Consider the following 19,315-nt stretch of genomic DNA (forward strand, 5'->3'; position numbering starts at 1 on the left):
AACTCCAGGGTATCTTGGGCCTCTCCTCCAGGAGCACATATGCACATATATCCATGTCCACTTTCACCCTTGTCCATAATTAAAATAATAATAATAATAATAATAATAATAAATGTTTTGAAATATTCTAGAGATTCATTATTTATTCTTTGTAATTGGTGGCAATAATTTGAGTGATAAATTTAATGACAATAGAAACACCTGTTCTGGGCCTAATAAAAATAAATTGCATCTGTTGCCTGTATGTAGGATCCTATTCTCCTAGCCAGCTGCCCTGGCAGGCCTCAGTGTGAGAGGGTATGCCTGGCCCTGCAGAGAGTTTATACACCATGGTGGGCAGATGTCCAGGGTGCCCCCCACACTCTCAGAGGAAAAGGGGTGGCTATGGGGGATGAATTGTGTGAGGGGGACCAACTAAGCTGCATATCTGCTGCATATGTGTGGGAGTCTAGGGGTGGGTAAATGCAGTTAATAAATGGATTTCTGCAGTGTCTGTTGTTATGTCCCCATTTGGTTTCTGATTTATTAATGTGCCTTTATGCTTTTTAGTTAGTTTGGCTAAGGGATTTTCTATCTCCTTCATTTTCTCAAAGAGCCAGCTCTTGGTTTCCTTGGTTCCTTTTACTGCTCTCTTTGTTCCTAATGGATTGATTTTAGCCATGAGTTTTATTATTTCCTGCCATCTACTCCTCTTGGCATGATTGCTGCTTTTTGTTCTAGAGCTTTTAGGGGTGTTGTTAAGTAGCTAGTATAAGATCTGTCTAATTTCTTATGAAGGCATTTTGTTCTATGAACGTTCCTCTTAGCACTGCTTTCATTGTGTCCCATAAGTTATGGGTATGAAGTTCCTTTATTTTCATTGAATTATAGAAAGTCTTTATTATTTTTTAATTTCTTCTTTGACACAGTGGCCATTGAGGAGAGAGTTGTTCAGTCTGCATGAGTTTGAGGCTTTCTCTTGTTTCTGTTGTTGAAGGCCAGTTTTAATTCACAGCGATCTGATGAGATACAAGGGGTTATTTCAATCTTCCTGTATCTGTTGAGGCTTGCTTTGTGATTGAGTATAACGTCAATTTTGGAAAGTATTCCATGAGTGTCTGAGAAAAACTTCTATTCTTTTGTGTTTGGGTAAAATGTTCTGTAGATATCTGTCAGGTCAATTTATTCATAATGTCAGGTAGTTTCATTATTTCTCTGTTTGGTTTCTGTGTTGATGCCCTGTCTATAAGTGAGAGTATGGTGTTGAACTCTCCCACTATTAATGTATGGAGTTTGATGTGCGATCAAAACTTTAGTAGTGTTTCTTTTATGAATGTGGATGTCTTTACATAAAATGAGACATCATCTTCGATTTTTCCTTTGATGAGTATGAAATGTCCTTCCCCTATCTCTTTGCTTACTTTTTGTTGAAAGTTTATTTTATTAGGTTTTAGAAAGGCTACTCCAGGTTGTTTCTTGGGTCCATTTGCTTGAAGAAATGTCTTTTAACCCTTATTCTGAGATAATGCCCATTTTTGTTGTTGAAGTGTGTTTCTTGTATGCAGCAGAGTGATAGATCCTGTTTCCCCCCACACTCTATTATTGTGTCTTTTTACTGGGGAATCAAATTCGTTGATGTTGAGAGATATTGATGACCAATGATTGTTAGTTCCTGTTATTTTGATGCTTTTGGTGGTTCTCTCTCTCTCTCTCTCTCTCTCTCTCTCTCTCTCTCTCTCTCTCTCTCTCTCTCTCTCTCTATCCCGTAAGCCCTCTTCCCTCCTCCTATTCCCCTATCCACCCCTTCTCATTTCCCTGTTCTGGTATTCCCCTACACTGCTGCACTGAGCCTTTCCAGAACTAGGGGCCACTCCTTCCATCTTATTGGACATTGTGATATATGGATTGTGTCTTGGGTATTCTAAGCTTCTGGGTTAATATCCGCTTATCAGTGAGTGCATACCATGAGTGTTCTTTTGAGACTGGCTTACCTCACTTAGTATGATGTTCTCCAGCTCCATCGATTTGTCTAAGAATTTCATGAATTCATTGTTTCTAATGGCTGAATAGTACTTCATTGTGCATATATACCACATTTTTTTATCCATTCCCCTGTTGAGGGACATTTGGGTTCTTTCCAGCTTCTGGCTATTATAAATAAGACTGCTATGAACATAGTGGAGCATGTATCCTTATTACATGCTGGGGAATCCACTGGGTATATGCCCAGGAGTGATATAGCAGGGTTCTCTGGAAGTGTCATGCCCAGTTTTCTGAAGAACCGCCAGACTGATTTCCAGAGTGGTTGTACCAGTTTGCAATCCCAACCAAGGCAACTCTTGTAAGGACAACATTTCATTTGGGGCTGGCTTACAAATTTAGAGGTTCGGTCCATTATCATCAAGGAATAAACATGCTAACATCCAGGCAAACATGGGGTTGGAAGAGCTGAGAGTTCTCAATTTTCATCAAAAGGTCACTGGGAGAAGATTGACTTCTAGGCATCTAGGACAAGTCTTAAAGCCCATGCCCATAATACATACTTCCTCCAACAAGGCAACACCTCCTAATAGTGCTGCTCATTTGGTCAAGCACATTCAAGCCACTACATTCTACACCCTGGCCCCCATAGGCTTGGTCAAACACATGAGTCTATGGAGGGCAAACCTAAGCTTAGCTTAATGCAAAATACACTTAATCCAACTTTAAAGGTCCCCATCATGTATAGCAGTCTCAAAAATATTAAAAGTCTAAAGTTCAAAGTGTCTTCTGAGATTCATGCAGTCTCTTGCCTGTAATCCCCTGTCAAGCAAAAAATTCTGAACCAAAGCAAGACAGAAAACCAGCTGGGCAAATTTCAAACTCCACTTCTCCATGTCTGATGTCCAAGTACTCTTCATATCTCCCACTCCTTTTATCCTTGGTGACTTCTGTTAGCAGGTCTGGCATTTAGCAGTAACAAACTTCATTCTCTTTGGCTGGTTTCACTCTCTGTTAGCAGCTTTCCTTGGCAGGTATTCCGTGTTTCTAACATTTGAGGTATCCATAGCAGCTTCAGCTTTCCAGCTTTGTATTCCAATGTCTCGGATTCACATACAATTTTCTACGATCCTCCAATGGGCTTGGGTCACTTCTCCAGCTCTGTACTCTGTAACGCTCTAGGCTCTGGTTGAGTGTACTCCACTGCTGCTGTTGTTCTTGGTGATCATCCCACAGTACTCATATCTCTAATTTACTGGAGTCTTCCCCAGCAACTAGGCTTCACCTTATGGGCGAAGAGCCTCTTATGGGCTCTCTTCATGGTGCCAAGCCTCAATTTCTTGCATGACACACTTCAGTCCTGGGCTGTCAACTGCAACTGAGGCTGCTCCTCTACCAATGGCCTTCCCTTGAATTAGTTCAAAAGCAATAGTCCCTTAGGGATGTGACGTTTCCTAGGATGGTTACATAACAGAGTTTCTCCAACACGTGTGTGAAGTTTCTATGGTGGGAGTTGGAGGGCTTCCTTTTTCCACCTTAATTATCATCAAAGCAATGAGCTGTTGCTCATATGCTCTGCCTTTTGTGATCTGGAAAGAAGGGACAAGACATACAAGAGTCCATGGAAGAGAGAGAATCAGACAAAATTGAGGATGTAAGTATCTCTAGGTAAGATGCTGAAACAGGGTGGGTGGTGGTCAGCACACAGAGTCCCATGGCTGCTCTCTCCTTTCTAGGCAGAGGAGATGTTGAAGTAATCTCTAGAGGTCCTGGGCCTCAGCCCTTGCTGGGTTCCCAGTGAAGCCATTGTTTAACTCCAAGTCCACATGATAGATAGATCACAACTATCTGGGACCTCAGCTCCATACGGTCTTATATCCTTTTCTGGCTTCCTATGGCATTGCATTCATGCACACACACACACACACACACACACACACACACACACACAGAGGCATATGTACATACACATGCACACATGCGTTCAGGGACGAGCATCAATAAGAACTGCATCTATCCAAACTGAAGAAGCCAACCCCTGAATCATCACTTCATAGTCCTACAAATGAATAAAATGTTCTACTATATAAAAGACCAGAAAACAGTCTACTAATACTCATCTTAAATTATGCAACAATAGACACATTAGGTTACTTTGGTGACTTCAGATTCCCTTGTCTTAAATCTTCAATACACAGAATATTTAGGATGGACCACAGGAATTAGGAAATTCTAGCTGGAAGTGGAGATGGGCTGTTATAGGTGCCTTCATGAGGGAGAAGGACTCACCTTCTAGGACATAGGTCTTGGCTTAACTTTTAAATCTATTATTATTGTTGTGTGTATGGTGTGTATGTATGTGTGTATGTGTGTGTGTGTGTGTCTGTGAATATGGGTGCGCACATGCCACAGTGCACTAACAGAGATCAAAGGACAACTTTGGGACTCAGTTCTGGGTTCTAGGGAACTGAACTCAGGTCCTCAGGTTTAGACAGCAAGCTTTTCCCCCTGCTGAGCCATATCTTTGGCTTTGTCCTGGCTATTGTTCCTTTTGTTTTCCATGACAGGTTCTATTGTGAAAGCAAGGCAGAACTCTATTAAAGAATTTCCTTCTAGCTTTGTGCAAAACTATAAATACTGTTTTCTATATTTTATATCATGTTCTCTTTTTCCCAATGAGCCTTTGAACCTAGTGTCAGATCTGATGACCATAGAATTTTATCATAGACCTGCCCATTTACAATATTGGTCATTTTGGTGGCCATATCCCATAGCCTAACGAGATTGGGTCACACCCTCCTGAGGAGCTCCTAAAGCCTAGAACTTAAAGGCTCCTCTGTGTTGTGGTTTTACAGCTCTAATTTATGGTCCTTCCAGAACGTGGCTCTTCCCTTCTCAGTTACACTCTCCCAGACTAAATCTTGTGCTATAAAACTCCCACCAGCCCCTGAAAAGCTGTGGAAGTCAGGTATTTCCTTTGTTCAGGTAATTTGTCTGCAGGCTCTCCTCATTTTCTGTTCCCAACTCCTGAGGAAGCTCTGTCTCTGTCTCACTAGTGCTTCAAGCTGTTTCTTTCAATGAAGTTCCTCTCTGGAAGAGAAGTCCCTCTTTCCTTTTTGGGACCAAGCTATGCTGCTTCTGTTAAAACCACACTGTTCCCTTTTCACTTCTATGCTTTGAGGTTTAGTCTTTTGCTATGTATTGTAATATAAGGCCTGGTTGCCCCCAGGGACTAGAGAATCCATAATTACTTACATCAAGTAATATTATGTGATCTTTCTTCCTGATTTACAACTATTGGTAGAATAAAGTTACTTACAACCTACAGATGGGCAGAAGAGAGTTAAGAGAAGTTTTGGTCGGAGGCAGGACCACAACAAGAGAAGGTAGAAAGAGGAGAAGAAGCCAAGGAGTACGTAAGTCATGAAAACATGGCCTGGATGGTTGGCCAATTGGAGTTATGCGCTGCCCAGAAGAAACATGGCGAGTTATAACTCGGGGTTGTTGATGGAGGAGTAGATTCTAATAGCTTAGAGGGTAGATAATCTGCCCAGCTGTAGCAATAAGTCTTATTATAAATATAAAAGCTCTGTGTGTTTTATCTGGGACCTAAATGATCAAAGGCAGGGTAGAGACGCCCAGTTGATATTAAATGATTATTTCAACACTGTCTCAACTCAAGGACTCCCCAAAGAAACCAGGACCTTTCTCCTAAGGACGTTGTTCCTGCAAAGTCACTGTGTGTCATTTCCGTGCCCAAACAAACTGCTGCTGCCTGGTTTTTACATTTGACACGAAATTCAGGATTTAAATTCATGTAGCATTTTGTTTGCACATAAGAGAGACAGCTATTTGTTCTATGGGAGAATTATTTATTTTCACTGTGCTCATTCAAAAGGCTGTTAATACAGAGCAATTTAGTCTTTGATTTTTAAACTCACAGAGAACTGTTAGAATCATATTAAATATATCTTATTGCTGGGGTAGGCAAAGAGTTGGGGAATTGTGAGGGAAGCAAATTCCAAACTTCAAAGTTTTAAACATCAAGTTTGATAAGCAATCTTTAAATTGCTGTGGTTGGTTGGTTTATAATAGATGACCAGGGGCCAGGGAGATGGCTCAGCATGTAAAGACACCTGTTGTTAATCACAGTGATCTGAATTCAATAGCCAGGAACCACGTGGTAGAAGAGAATTTACTCCCCCACATTGTCCTCTGACTTCGACATACATGTTTTGGCATGCATATTCTGTCCTGGGTTATGTTGGTTCTTGGCCCATGGTAGGGAAGAGCTCACTGTAACAGGAATATGTAGCATAGACATCTTACCTCATAAAGATCAGGAACCAGAGTAAGGGACTAGGGGTCAGGTACAGCCTTCAAAGCCTTGCCCCCCAGTGATGCACTTCTTCTAACCAGGCTCTAACCAGGATTCCTTCTTCCACATTTCCACCAGTTCTTAAGAGTGTACTAAAAACATGAATCCATCCAGGGATTGAATCTTTGATGCAGTCAAAGCCTCTGAATGAGATACACCAGAGGTTTGCCTCATTCAGCTGGCATCTCTCAAAATAGCCAAGTTGGTAAAATGACTATCATGCTGCCACCTGTAGAAGAATTTTAATCCAACAACATGGCTATGCTGGCTGGAATTCAGATATAGCCTACTACACACCTTTAATCCCATACAACGTGGGTATGCTCAGTTTGTAGAGGGAAGCAACCATGTTTGAAAATCTAATGGAAAGGCAGACAATGTAACAAATCAGAGAAAGGTTTGACAGAATGAGTCAAGACTATGTCTGTTATGGTTTGACATCACACCCACCCTCCCCACCTCCAGGATCGCTAGCTGTAGCCATTTTGTTCCATGCCTGCCAGTTATTTCATATCATGGCTGTAACATGCCTGCCAGTTAGACACAGATAAGTGACTTGACTCAGGGACATACTGACCACATACACTGTTTTATTCTCTATGTTCTGAATGTTCTGTTTGAGGATTGCTAATCTTAGGAAAGTCTACAAATTAAAGGTTAATATGAACTGTTATGTCTAAAATATCTTGAGTCAGAGCTGACCACCAGGCAGCCCTTCCTTCACCGATGTAAGAGCTCACTGTAGGTTTTGTGGCTGACACTGAAGAATGCTACTAATAAACCAAAATGTTATGATTATAATACTCATGCTCTGTTGTCTCAATGTTCTGAAATTTCCCTATTCACAGCCCAGCCACCCCACCCCATTCCTTACTAAGGACCAATTTCAGCTTAAAGGTTAACTGATAATACTTTTTCTAGTAAGTCAAGTGCTCCCGTCCTTGCCCTTTAAACTTTTGAACCTGATTTTTCCAAATAAAAAGGTCTACTCTGAGAGCAAACTGTATTGCAACTGGGATCCCAAGTTGTTTTGTGCTCCTGGATGTCCAGAATGAATGTGTGCATTCAAAAATTATTCTTGCTTAAATAAATATTTAATTTTTTCCCTTAATTTGGAGTTGAAGATAAGATATATTTCTTGGTCTATGAATATCTTCATTAATTACATGCTAAGCTTTTTATACAATGCCCAAAGAATAACCATTCTTGTTTGTGGAATGCAACATTAGTACAGGTATACACTGTGTGATAAACATTTGAGGGTAGCTAACTTATCTGTTACCATAACATTTTTTAAATGTATGAGTGCTCTGTCTGCATATACACCTGCATGCCAGAAGAGAGCATCAGATCCCCATTACAGATGGTTGAGAGCCACCGTGTAGTTCCTGGGACTTGAACTCGGAACTCTGGAAGAGCAGCCAGTGCTCTTAACCACTGAGTCATCTCTCCAGCCCCATCATGAACATTCATCATTACTTTGGGATAAAAACATTTGGAATCCTCTGTTCTGGGTTTCTTTAACTAAATAGTATTTAGTTAAAGATACTAACTGTTCTGGGTTTACTTTAGTAGATTAGTATAGATTAGATTTAGTTTTCTTAACCAATGAAGGCATTAGACAAATGCTTCCCTTTAACTATACAGATATCAGAAGGCAGGGTTTTTTGCATGTAAATGCAGAAGGTAAGGTAGAGCAGATACTTCTTGGATAAACCTAGTGCTTATCACTCGCTGTTCAGTCAACTCTGTAAATAAACAGGACAGATATTTTAGCCCTTTTTAGTAGATGATTAGCCTGAGTCTAGGTATTCAAATGACTGTACCAAATCAGCTACAGGCTTTAATGATTCAGTTGAGTCATGCCCGTTTTCAAAGAGTAGCCATATAGGCAAATAGTTCTCACATTGTGTGTACTTCTCTAAGTAATAACTAGATCTTCCTCAACACATTGATTGTCACAAATGCCAAAGCTAGCATGAGTGATGTATTTCCAGATGTGAGATCATGAATTCATTGTCACATGTAACTATATTGAAAAGTGGATCACTTCCAAATGGTCATATCCTGATGTTGCCAATATGGACCAGTTACTTCAGGGATCAAATGTCCTGGGATTTAACGTTAATTTGGAAATTAACTTTAGGGAGCAAATAAACGGAAAACATATTTTCAGCTGAAGGTCACTAAAGGGGTTCTCACTGAAGATCCTGAACCCTGACTGTGGAATGAGCTGGGCAGGAGCAGGCACGTTTCATATCGCACAGCTGGCAGGAGTGGGACTGAGCTCTCTGTCGTGAACCGTGGGATCAGAGCTACAGACACAGACTGTCCCGCACAGCAGCTGCCCCTGATGCAGGTGAGAACTGAGCTCCTGAGACAGGGTGCTTAGAGTGGCAGGTGGTGGACTCTCAAGGTGGGTTTTGTTACAGAATACTCCATTTCCACAATTTTAGGACCTATGCCATAATTCATAGCACTTTGAAAGATAGAAAACAATGTAGCCATACTTCATCCCATAACCTCATAAGTATTCTCCATTCCCTCTCTGCCATCACTGTTGGTAAAATCCATAGTGTGACAACAGTCTGTACTGATTAACGTGATATGAAAGGTCATAGGGTTATTATAGTATGTTCCACCATAGCATTCAGTGGGTCTACCCAGCTCTTCTCATTACACCTTTTAAAGAAACTTTAAAAACTTTTATAAATATAGGTTGTTTCCTCCTTTCCTTTTATTTCTTGGAATGAAATCCAGGACAAATATAAATACTTCCCAGGCATGAGTCAGCCCTATGTTCTCCACTTCCAGTTTGCTACAGGTTACAGTGGTTTGGTTTCATTTCACTCTGCCCTGAGGTTGACTGCAATTCAGTCTGTCTTATAATGTGAAACACAGAGAAAAACTCAGGACTGAAGTTAGTGAATAAGTATGATAATTATCTTAATTGTGTTCTTAGTGTCCACTAATACCATATATTTTCAATACTTAATCAAAAATTTATAAATAATATATATGCAGTTTGAAATATTCCAACAGTACTAGATATTTTCATTACTCAATTTAAAATGTATAAAATTGTGTGTGTGCATGCAAATAGTACCAAAGAAGTTTTCAGGAGAATTGAGAGTGAGGCATATTTTAACCCAACATATGCTGGTGTTTTCTATTTTATCATTTAACTACTTCATGCCCTTCCCTCCCGGTCTAGTGATGTCTTTCAATTTATTATTATTATTATCATCATCATCATCATCATCATCATCATCATTGCTTTTGTTGTTGTTGTTGTTGTGTATGCACATGCACACACAGTGGCATCTGAGGACAATGTTGTGGAGTCTGTTGTCTTGTTTTGGTTTTATGTGGGTTCTGGGTATCAAATTGAAGGCATCAGACTTTTCCAGGATGTTATGCCACAGATCCATCTTGATGGATCCAGCATTTTTTGAAAAGCTTCCTTGAGAACAATAGCTAATTTTACAAAACCATATTATTTGTGGCAAAACAGCCTGATATTTAAACTACCTTTTTTTTCTTATAGCAAGGCTGTAAGACAATTAAGTCCCTATCTTAAAATACTGACTGGGGGCTTTTTTTGTCTAAGACAATGTGATTTTCAACCTTCTTAATGCTATGACCCTTTGATGGAGTTCTTCATGTTGTGGTGACCCCTAACTATAAAATTATTCCATCACTACCTTATAGTTGTAGTTGTACTACTGTAATGAATCCCACAGTATACTGAATCCCACAGTATAATGAATCCCAAACATCTGATATTTGGGATATCTGATATGTGACCCCCCTCAGGTGTACAACCCAAAGGTTGAGAGCCACTGATCTAAGAACAGGTTTGACTTCCAAGATCATATGAATACACACCGGATGTGTAGTCTGCAGGTGCATGAACAAGACAAGTGATCCTCACTGACTCCTGACTGATGGTAGAGTCCTTGGAATGCACCAACTGGGTCTTCATATCATTTAATCAACAAAAGTATGCTGGCTTTCCTTGGCCAATGCAGCACTGCTGTGATAATCTTATATTTCCTTTATTTACGAATTAAAACATCACTGACCTAATGACATGCATTTGCCACCCTAGCACCCAGGAAGCCAAGGCAAGAGAACTGCAAGGTCCAGGACATCCTGGGCTACATAGCCAACCTCGTCTCAAAAATTAGATATGTAAAGTCAATTATTCCTTGTTTCCATTTTACAAAATTATATTATTGGTGGCAAAACAGCCTGATATTGCCTTTACTCAGTGTTACTACCTGACAGACACTATAACCTATCTGAATTCAATCTATCAATTATGTGAAAGTTGATCATTTCATCTTGCCCAGGCATTCAGGAGTCTATTGCTTCATTATATTTCTTTTTTGATTAAGACAATAAATAAGAAATTTACTCTTCTCAGCATATAGTGCAGGCAGGGTACAGAAGTAGCAATTCTTCTGACTTATAAAGTTAGCTTGCATTTTATTTTTTGAAATCACATTATTATATTTGCCCCTGTCATGAAATGGCACATTATAATATTTCATTACCTACTTGCTTCTAAACTTAAAACAGCTTCCAATTTGAAGCAGGAGTAATTGTTCTATGACATATAAACATCTTGTTGACTTTCACAAGGTAATACTTTTGCAAAGGTGTAGGAGAAACTTTCACAAATACTAATTATAGACTCTCAAATATTAGCATGACTATGTTAGCTCCAGTCATGTGGGATGGCTCTAGAGTCAGGAGAAACCCATGAAACAAAGTAAAATAGACCAAAGAGACACTAAAAACAGTTTTATTTTATTAGAACAAAAGGAAGGTCAATTGCAAGTTAGTTCTGAAGTAGATACCTTTCTTACTTAAAATATTTGAGTATGAAATGGCTATTCTCACATCATTGCAATAGTTTTCTGCAGCTGTGGGAACCAAACTCAAGTTTTACACATGGAAGGCAGACCCTCCACCACAGAGCTGCACTGATGACCCTGGAAAAATACTTTTATTTGAACTTATTTTGTAATAGTTCTCTCTCATATGTGTGTATGTCTGTGTTTGTGTCTATGTGTCTGTGAGTGTGTCTATGGTTGTTGATGTGTGTGTATCCATGTATGTGTATGTGTCTCTATATGTCTCTGCATATCCATGTCTATATCTGTATATGTCTGTGTCTATGTGTGTCTGTGTCTGTATCTCTCTCTCTCTCTCTCTCTCTCTCTCTCTGTGTGTGTGTGTGTGTGTGTGTGTGTATGTGTGTGTGTCTAGAAGTGGGTCTCATGTGTGCTACAATATGTTTGCAATGCTAGAACACAGTAATATCAATTTTACAGTGATCACAGATTCCACTAATGTACTAAAATATTCTACCCTTCCTAGTACTGTACCAGTGAAAAAATCCAACATCTGAGAAATAGTAACATGCAAGAATTGCAAACACATATAACATGTTTAAAATGATGTAATACTTAAATGATGCAAGTTATTACTTAAAATGTACAAAATAGGTTGAAGATCTACACAAATCGATAAACTACTACACATATTCACAAAATGTATAAGAAACATTTTAGAAAGAAAACAAAAACAATCCAAGATTTTCTTCCTTTCTTTCTTCTTATTTTCTCTCTTTCTTTTTTTCATAATAATATCTCACTGTGCAACCCTAGCTATCATGGAACTCACTATGTTGACCATGTTGGGCTCAGACTCACAGAAATCCACCTGCCTCTGGCTCCCAGACTGCTTTAAGTGTAAAAGTCTGTAACACAATTAATTCTCCCTATTTCCGTGTCTGCATGAAATTGTCAGTTTTGACAGGAGTCTTTGATGGACTTTAGTATCATTTTTTGAGAGTGTACTACGTAAAGGGAAATAATCAGCATGGAAAGGAATCTACGTAAACCAATGGCCCTTCTCATCCAGAAAGAAACCATTATGCCATGAGACACTGCACTGTTGTGTGGTATATCTGTGGCCATTCCAAGTTATATAGGACAGCAGCACCTCACATATGGAATAGAGAAGTTCAGCCATGTGGGTTTCCATTATGACAGGACTTTTACTTTACTTTCATAAGGAAATAGTATAAATTGATATATAAGTGCAAAGGCCATGAGTCAGGTCTTAGCAGTACTCACAACTTTGCAAGACTGTAGGGTTCTTTCAACTGAGAAATACTGAACTGTAGGAAATTTAGATCACACAATAATATTCCTTTATGGCATGATTAAGACAAGCATAGGGGTAAACATACTCTGAGGCATTAGACTGTTTATTCTCTATGTTTTATTTAATTCTGTTGCAAATTACACTATGATGCAAAAGAGGTAGATAGTGAACAGGTAAGGCAAATAGGCTACACAGTGGAATTTGTGTGTGTGTGTGTGTGTGTGTGTGCCCATGTGTGGTGTGGGTTCACTGACAGACCAGAGGCAGGTGTTGAGGTCCTCCTCTATCAGTCTCTGCATTATTTATTTGAGGGTGAGTCTCTTCCTGAACGAGGCTCTTGCATTTGGGTGTGGGGGACATTGACTGGCAGCCAGGGAACCCTAGTAATCCTGTCTCTGCCCTTCACAGAGCTAAGGCTACAGACACATGGGAACTGCACCTAACTATTTATGTGGGTTCTGAGAGCCAAACTCAAACTTGTGCTCTCACTCTCTCATCCATAACTTTGTTAGGTGGTAGAAAAAAATAATTACCCCACTAAGTTATAATATTCCATTATTTGGTTCCAAGTCAATTAAAAAAATCATTCTCAGATCAGGTATGTTGGCACATGCCTTTAATCCCACTGGGGAGGCAGAGGCATGTGGATCACTGCCAGCCTGGTCTGCAAAAGTAGTTCCAGGATAGCCTATCAAAAAACAAACAAACAAACAAACAAACAAACAAACAAACAAAAACCAAACAAAAAAGGCAAGCAACCTTCTGTCTTTCAGGTTTGGCCAAGGCTATGAAGTCTCCTAGTAACAGCACAGAGGTGGACTTCATTCTTCTCGGACTCTTCAGTCACACACATGCCCACTTGTTCCTGCTTTCCGTTGTGTTAGTAATCTTCACCACCTCCCTGATGGGCAACACTCTCATGATCCTTCTCATCTGCAGGGACCCCAGGCTCCACACGCCCATGTACTTCCTTCTCAGCCAGCTCTCCCTCATGGACATGATGCTAGTCTCCACCATCGTCCCCAAGATGGCAGCCAACTATTTGATGAGCATGAGATCCATCTCCCCTGCAGGCTGTGGCTCCCAGATCTTCCTCTTCCTCACTTTGGCAGGGGGTGAGTGCTTCCTCCTGGCGGCCATGTCTTATGACCGCTACATAGCCATATGTTATCCCCTGCGCTACCATGTCCTCATGAGCCCCAAGTTGTGTGCATACCTGACGGTGGGGTCTTGGCTCCTGGGAGCTGCTGATGGGCTGATGCAGGCGGGCACCATCCTGAGTTTCCCCTTCTGCCACTCTCGGACAATCAACCACTTCTTCTGTGAGGCGCCTTCTCTGGTGCGCCTCGCCTGCGCCAACACCATAGCCTTTGAGTTCTTCATGTATGTCTGCTGCATCTTGATGCTCCTCATCCCGCTCGCCCTCATCCTGGCTTCCTACTCCCTCATCCTGGCTGCTGTGCTCCACATGCGATCCTCTGCAGCCCGGAAGAAAGCGTTTGCCACCTGCTCTTCGCACCTGGCAGTGGTGGGGTTGTTCTATGGGGCCATCATCTTCATCTACATGAGACCCAAGTCCCACCAGCCGGGCAAGAGCGACAAAGTGGTGTCTGCCTTCTACACCATCTTCACACCGGTCCTGAACCCTCTCATATACAGTGTGAGAAACAAAGAGGTCAAGGGAGCCCTGAGGAAGTGGCTGCAGAAGACAGGGTGATAAACGAGCAAAGAGAATTGGAAATCAGTTTGCCCCATGTTAGCCACTGTGTTACATTTTAAATAGGGTCTTAGAGATGGGAGCCAGGCCTGCTTATCTTGATTTTAATCATGTAACTCAGTTTTTGTTATAGGATGGACAACGTCAAGAGAAATACGAATAAATAGATAATAATTTTATAAACATAGGCTGATTTTATTGTTATGGAGTACGTTGTACATGAAGTGTAATCAATAATTCTTGTTAAACATGAAACATAATTACATAAACCATATGTCAAAATGTTTCAGGGGGACTAATCTGAGACTATTTATAAGTTATAAAATTCATCAAAGGAGATGAGCAGAAAGAAGTTATCACTTAAAAATAGCTATATTTAACATTTTAAACAACAAAACAAATACCACTTCCTAAAAAATAAGTTGAGCTAAGCAACATTTCCAAATTTCTGTTTAAGAGTGTTTAAAGATGGTATCTTTAAGAAGTGATTAGGACTAAGGGTTCCACTCTCAGGACAGGAGGGTGTTCATGCCATGATAAAAGTGTGGGTTAGCTCAGCATGGTGGCAAACACCTGTGAGGTCAGCAAGTGGGAAGCTGATGCAGGAGAATTGTAGGTTTGAGGGTGGCCTGGATTACATAAGACCCTGTCTCAAATGATAAAATGAAATAATAGTGAGACTGACTCTTTCCATATAAAACAAACAAACAAAAACTAAAAAACAAAAAAAGCCACCATCCAAAACCAACTCACCACAGAAGGAATAATAGGTAATTTATTCGGCAGCCAACAATGAGTGACCATGGCCTGTTCAGGTTTAGTTTACCCAAATCCCACGTTCCATCATGGTGCCAGCCTCAGGAGGTGTCTATAATAATAGAATAAAGACAATACAGACATCAAGGCACTCTTCAAACACATTTTGGGGAAGGGGTGAGTAGGCAGCCTAGAGTGAGGAAGGCACACCTCAGATACAGGATCGTGTGCTGTCTTGGAATTCTTGGCCCTTTGGCTGTTGGAAGCTAGTGCTCTTCCTGTCCCTATAGATTTGCTTGGCAGTCACCAACACATTGGATCACATGCAGAAGAAGACTAAAGATTGCCAAAGAAGTTTGGTCCTGGACTTGCAACTTTCCAATGTCTCCAAAACCACTGACGTACTAGTCAACGGTCTCAAAAGCTCAGTCCACTCCAAGAACTTTCATTGCCAGCCCCCTCTTGCCATTCCCAGGATAGCTAAAACTATTCTCCAGAGTAAAAGAACTTCTGGGGGAATTAGTATCCCAGACCTCGAGCAATACTACAGAGCAATAGTGTTAAAAACTGCATGGTCTTGGCACAGGGACAGGCAAGTGGACCAATAGAATAGAATTGAAGACCCAGTAATGAACCCACACTCCTAAGGTCATTTGATCTTCGACAAAGGAGCTGAAAACATCCAGTAGAAAAAAGAGCCTTTTCAACAAATGGTGCTGGTTCAATTGGAGGTCAGCATGCAGAAGAATGCAAATTGATCCATTCTTATCTCCTTGTACTAAGCTCAACTCCCAGTGGATCAAGGACCTCCACATAAAACCTGATACACTGAAACCAATAGAAAAGAAACTGGGGAAGACCCTTGAGGACATGGGCACAGGGGAAATGCTCCTGAACAGAACACCAATAGCTTATGCTCTAAGATCAAGAATTGACAAATGGGACCTCATAAAATTACAAAGTTAGTGCAAGGCAAAGGACACTGTCAAAAGGATAAAAGAACAATCAAAAAATTGGGAAAAGATCTTCACCAACCCCAAATCCTACAGAGACCTAATATCCAATATATACAAAGAACTCAAGAAGTTAGACCCTAGAGAACCAAATGACCCTATAAAAAATGGGGTACAGAGCTAAACAAAGAATTTTCACCTGAAGAACTTTGGATGTCTGAGAAGTACCTTAAGAAATGTTCAACATAATCAATTATTAGGAAAATACAAACCAAAATAACTCTGAGATTTCACCTCACATCAATCAGAATGGCTAAGTTTAAAAACTCACGAGATAGCAGGTGTTAGTGAGGATGTGGAGAAAGAGGGACACTCCTCCACTCTTGGTGGGATTGCAAGAAGGTTCAACCACTCTGGAAATCAGTCTGGCAGTTCCTCAGAAAACTGGGCATGACACTTCCGGAGGACCCTGCTATACCTTTCCTGGTCATATACCCAGAGGATTTCCCAGCCTGCAATAAGGACACATGCACCACTATGTTCATAGCAGCCTTATTTATAATAGCCAGAAGCTGGAAAGAACCCAGATGTCCCTCAGTGGAGGAATGGATACAGAAAATGTGGTATATTTACACAATGGAATACTACTCAGCAATTAAAAACAATGAATTTATGAAATTCATAGGCAAATGGTTGGAATTGGAAAAAATCACAAAAGAATACACATTGAATGCAATCACTGGTAAGTGGATATTAATTATCCCAGAAGCTCTGAATTCTCAAGACACAATTAGCAAATCAAATGATACCCAAGAAGAAGGAAGGAGAGGTCCCTGGTTCTGAAAAGACTTGATCCAGCATTGTAGGGGAGTACTAGGACAGAGAAATGGGAGGGGGTAATTGGGAAATGGGCAGAGGGAAGAAGGCTTATGAGACCGATGGGGAAGAGGAAACCAGAGAGGAGAACACATTCAGAATGTAAACAAAGAATATAGAAAATAAGAAAAAAAGAAAAGAAAAAAATTAAAAAAAAATAAAATCAACTCAAGCAAATTAGTAGCCTTCCTATACTCAAAGGATAAGCAGGCTGAGAATGGTTAGGGAAATGACATCTTTCCCAATAGACACAAACAATATAAAGTATCTTGGTGTGATTCTAACCAAAGAAATGAAAGATCTGTATGACAAGAACTTCAGGTCTCTGAAGAAGGAAATCGAGGAAGCCCTCAGAAAATGGAAAAATCTTCCATGCTCATGGATTGGCAGGATCAATATAGTTAAAATGGCCATCGTGCCAAAAGCAATCTACAGATTCAATACAATCCCCATCAAAATCCCAACTCAGTTCTCCATAGAGTTAGAAAGGGCAATTCTCAAATTCATCTGAAATAACAAAAAAAAACCCAGGATAGCTAAAACTATTCTCAACAGTAAAAGAACTTCTGGGGAAATCAATATCTCAGACCTCAAGCAATACTACAAAACAATAGTGTTAAAAGCTGCATGGTATTGGTATAATGTCAGGCAAATGTACCAATGGAATAGAATTGAAGACCCAGAAATGAGCCCACACACCTATGGTAACTGGATCTTTGACAAAGGAGCTGAAAACATCCAGTGGAAAAAAGCCTTTTCAACAAATGGTGCTGGTTCAATTGGAGGTCAGCATGCAGAAGATTGTGAATTGATTCATTCTTATCTCCTTGTACTAAGCTCAACTCCATGTGGATCAAGGACCTCTACATAAAACCAGACACACTGAAACTAATAGAAAAGGAACTGGGGAAGACCCTTGTGGACCTGGGTACAGGAAAGTTCCTGAACAGAACACCAATAGCTTATGCTCTAAGATCAAGAATTGACAAATGGGACCTCATAAAATTACAAAGTTTCTGCAAGGCAAAGAACACTGTCAAAAGGACAAAATGGCAACCAACAAATGGGGAAAAGGTCTTCACCAACCCTACATTGGACAGACGCCAAATATCCAATATATACAAAGACCTCAAGAAGTTAGATCCCAAAGAACCAAATGACCCTATTAAAAATGGGGTAGAGAGCTAAACAAAGAATTTTCACCTGAAGAAATTCAGATGGCTGAGAAGCACCTTAAGAAATGTTCAACATCATTAGTCATTAGGGAAATAAAAATCAAAAGAACCCTGAGATTTCACCTCACACAAGTCAGAATGACTAAGGTTAAAAACTCAGGAGACAGCAAGTGTTGGCGAGGATGTGGAGAAAGAGGGACACTCCTCCACTGCTGGTGGGATTGCAAGCTGGTACAACCACTTTGGAAATCAGTTTGGTGGTTCCTCAGAAAACTGGGCATGACACTTTCGGAGGACCCTGCTATACCTCTCTTGGGCATATACTCAGAGGATTCCCCAGCATGTATTAAGAATACATGCTCCACTATGTTCATAGCAGCCCTATTTATAAGAGCCAGAAGGTGGAAAGAACCCAGGTGTCTCTCAGTGGAAGAATGGATATAGAAAATGTGGTATATTTACACAATGGAATACTACTCAGCAATTAAAAACAATGAATTCATGAAATTCTTAGGCAAATGGTTGGAACTAGAAAATATCCTCCTAAGTGAGGTAACCCAATCACAAAAGAATACACATGGAATGCAATCACTGATAAGTGGATATTAGCCCAGCAGCTTTGAATACTCAAGACACAATTAGCATATCAAATGATTCCTAAGAAGAAGGAAGGAGAGGGCCCTGTTCCTGGAAAGGCTTAATCCAGAGTTGTAGGGCAGTACCAGGATAGAGAAATGGGATGGGGTGGTTGGGGAATGGGTGGAGAGAATAGGGCTTATGGGACATATAGGGGGCACTGGGAAAGGGGAAAGTATTTGGAATGTAAACAAAGAATATAGACAATAAATAAAAAATAAATATAAATAAATAAGTAAGCAATAATGTTAAAAAAACTACTTTTTTTTAAAATAAAACTAATTGTGAATTGCATTTTACAAAAAAATCTTCCATTTTTAAATCAGGTCCAATTCCTGCATACATGATGGATTATTAAATTTTGTTTTGTTTTGTTTCTAATTGTCTGTTTTCAGTTATAGAATTAGGGTTTCTATATGGCAGTAAGTAATTAAGAATTTGCAAGGCATGGATCCCAGTGCCCAGGATTCCCAGTGTCAGAAACATTAAAACACTGTGAAATACATTCATGATACATTCAACCTGCAAAGTGTCATCTCTATGAATACAGCCTGGAGATCCTGCCACTGCTATCATCATCATCATCATCATCATCTTCATCATCATCATCATCATATACTCTGAAGACACAAACATGCAAAAACAAAAACAAAACAAGTTTCTTGCAGATGCACACAAGCTCCTG

General features: G+C 40.2%; 1 protein-coding gene across 1 annotated transcript; it reads left to right on the forward strand.

The window, feature by feature from the left end:
• The first annotated feature begins 13,304 nt into the window (after positions 1–13,304).
• Positions 13,305–14,234, forward strand: LOC127694429 (olfactory receptor 2T33-like). The gene has a single exon (XM_052195958.1). The coding sequence runs from the start codon at positions 13,305–13,307 to the stop codon at positions 14,232–14,234; it is 930 nt and encodes a 309-aa protein (XP_052051918.1).
• The last annotated feature ends 5,081 nt before the right edge of the window (positions 14,235–19,315 follow it).

Source organism: Apodemus sylvaticus, chromosome 10 (genome assembly GCF_947179515.1).
Source record: "Apodemus sylvaticus chromosome 10, mApoSyl1.1, whole genome shotgun sequence".
Classification (NCBI taxonomy): domain Eukaryota; kingdom Metazoa; phylum Chordata; class Mammalia; order Rodentia; family Muridae; genus Apodemus; species Apodemus sylvaticus.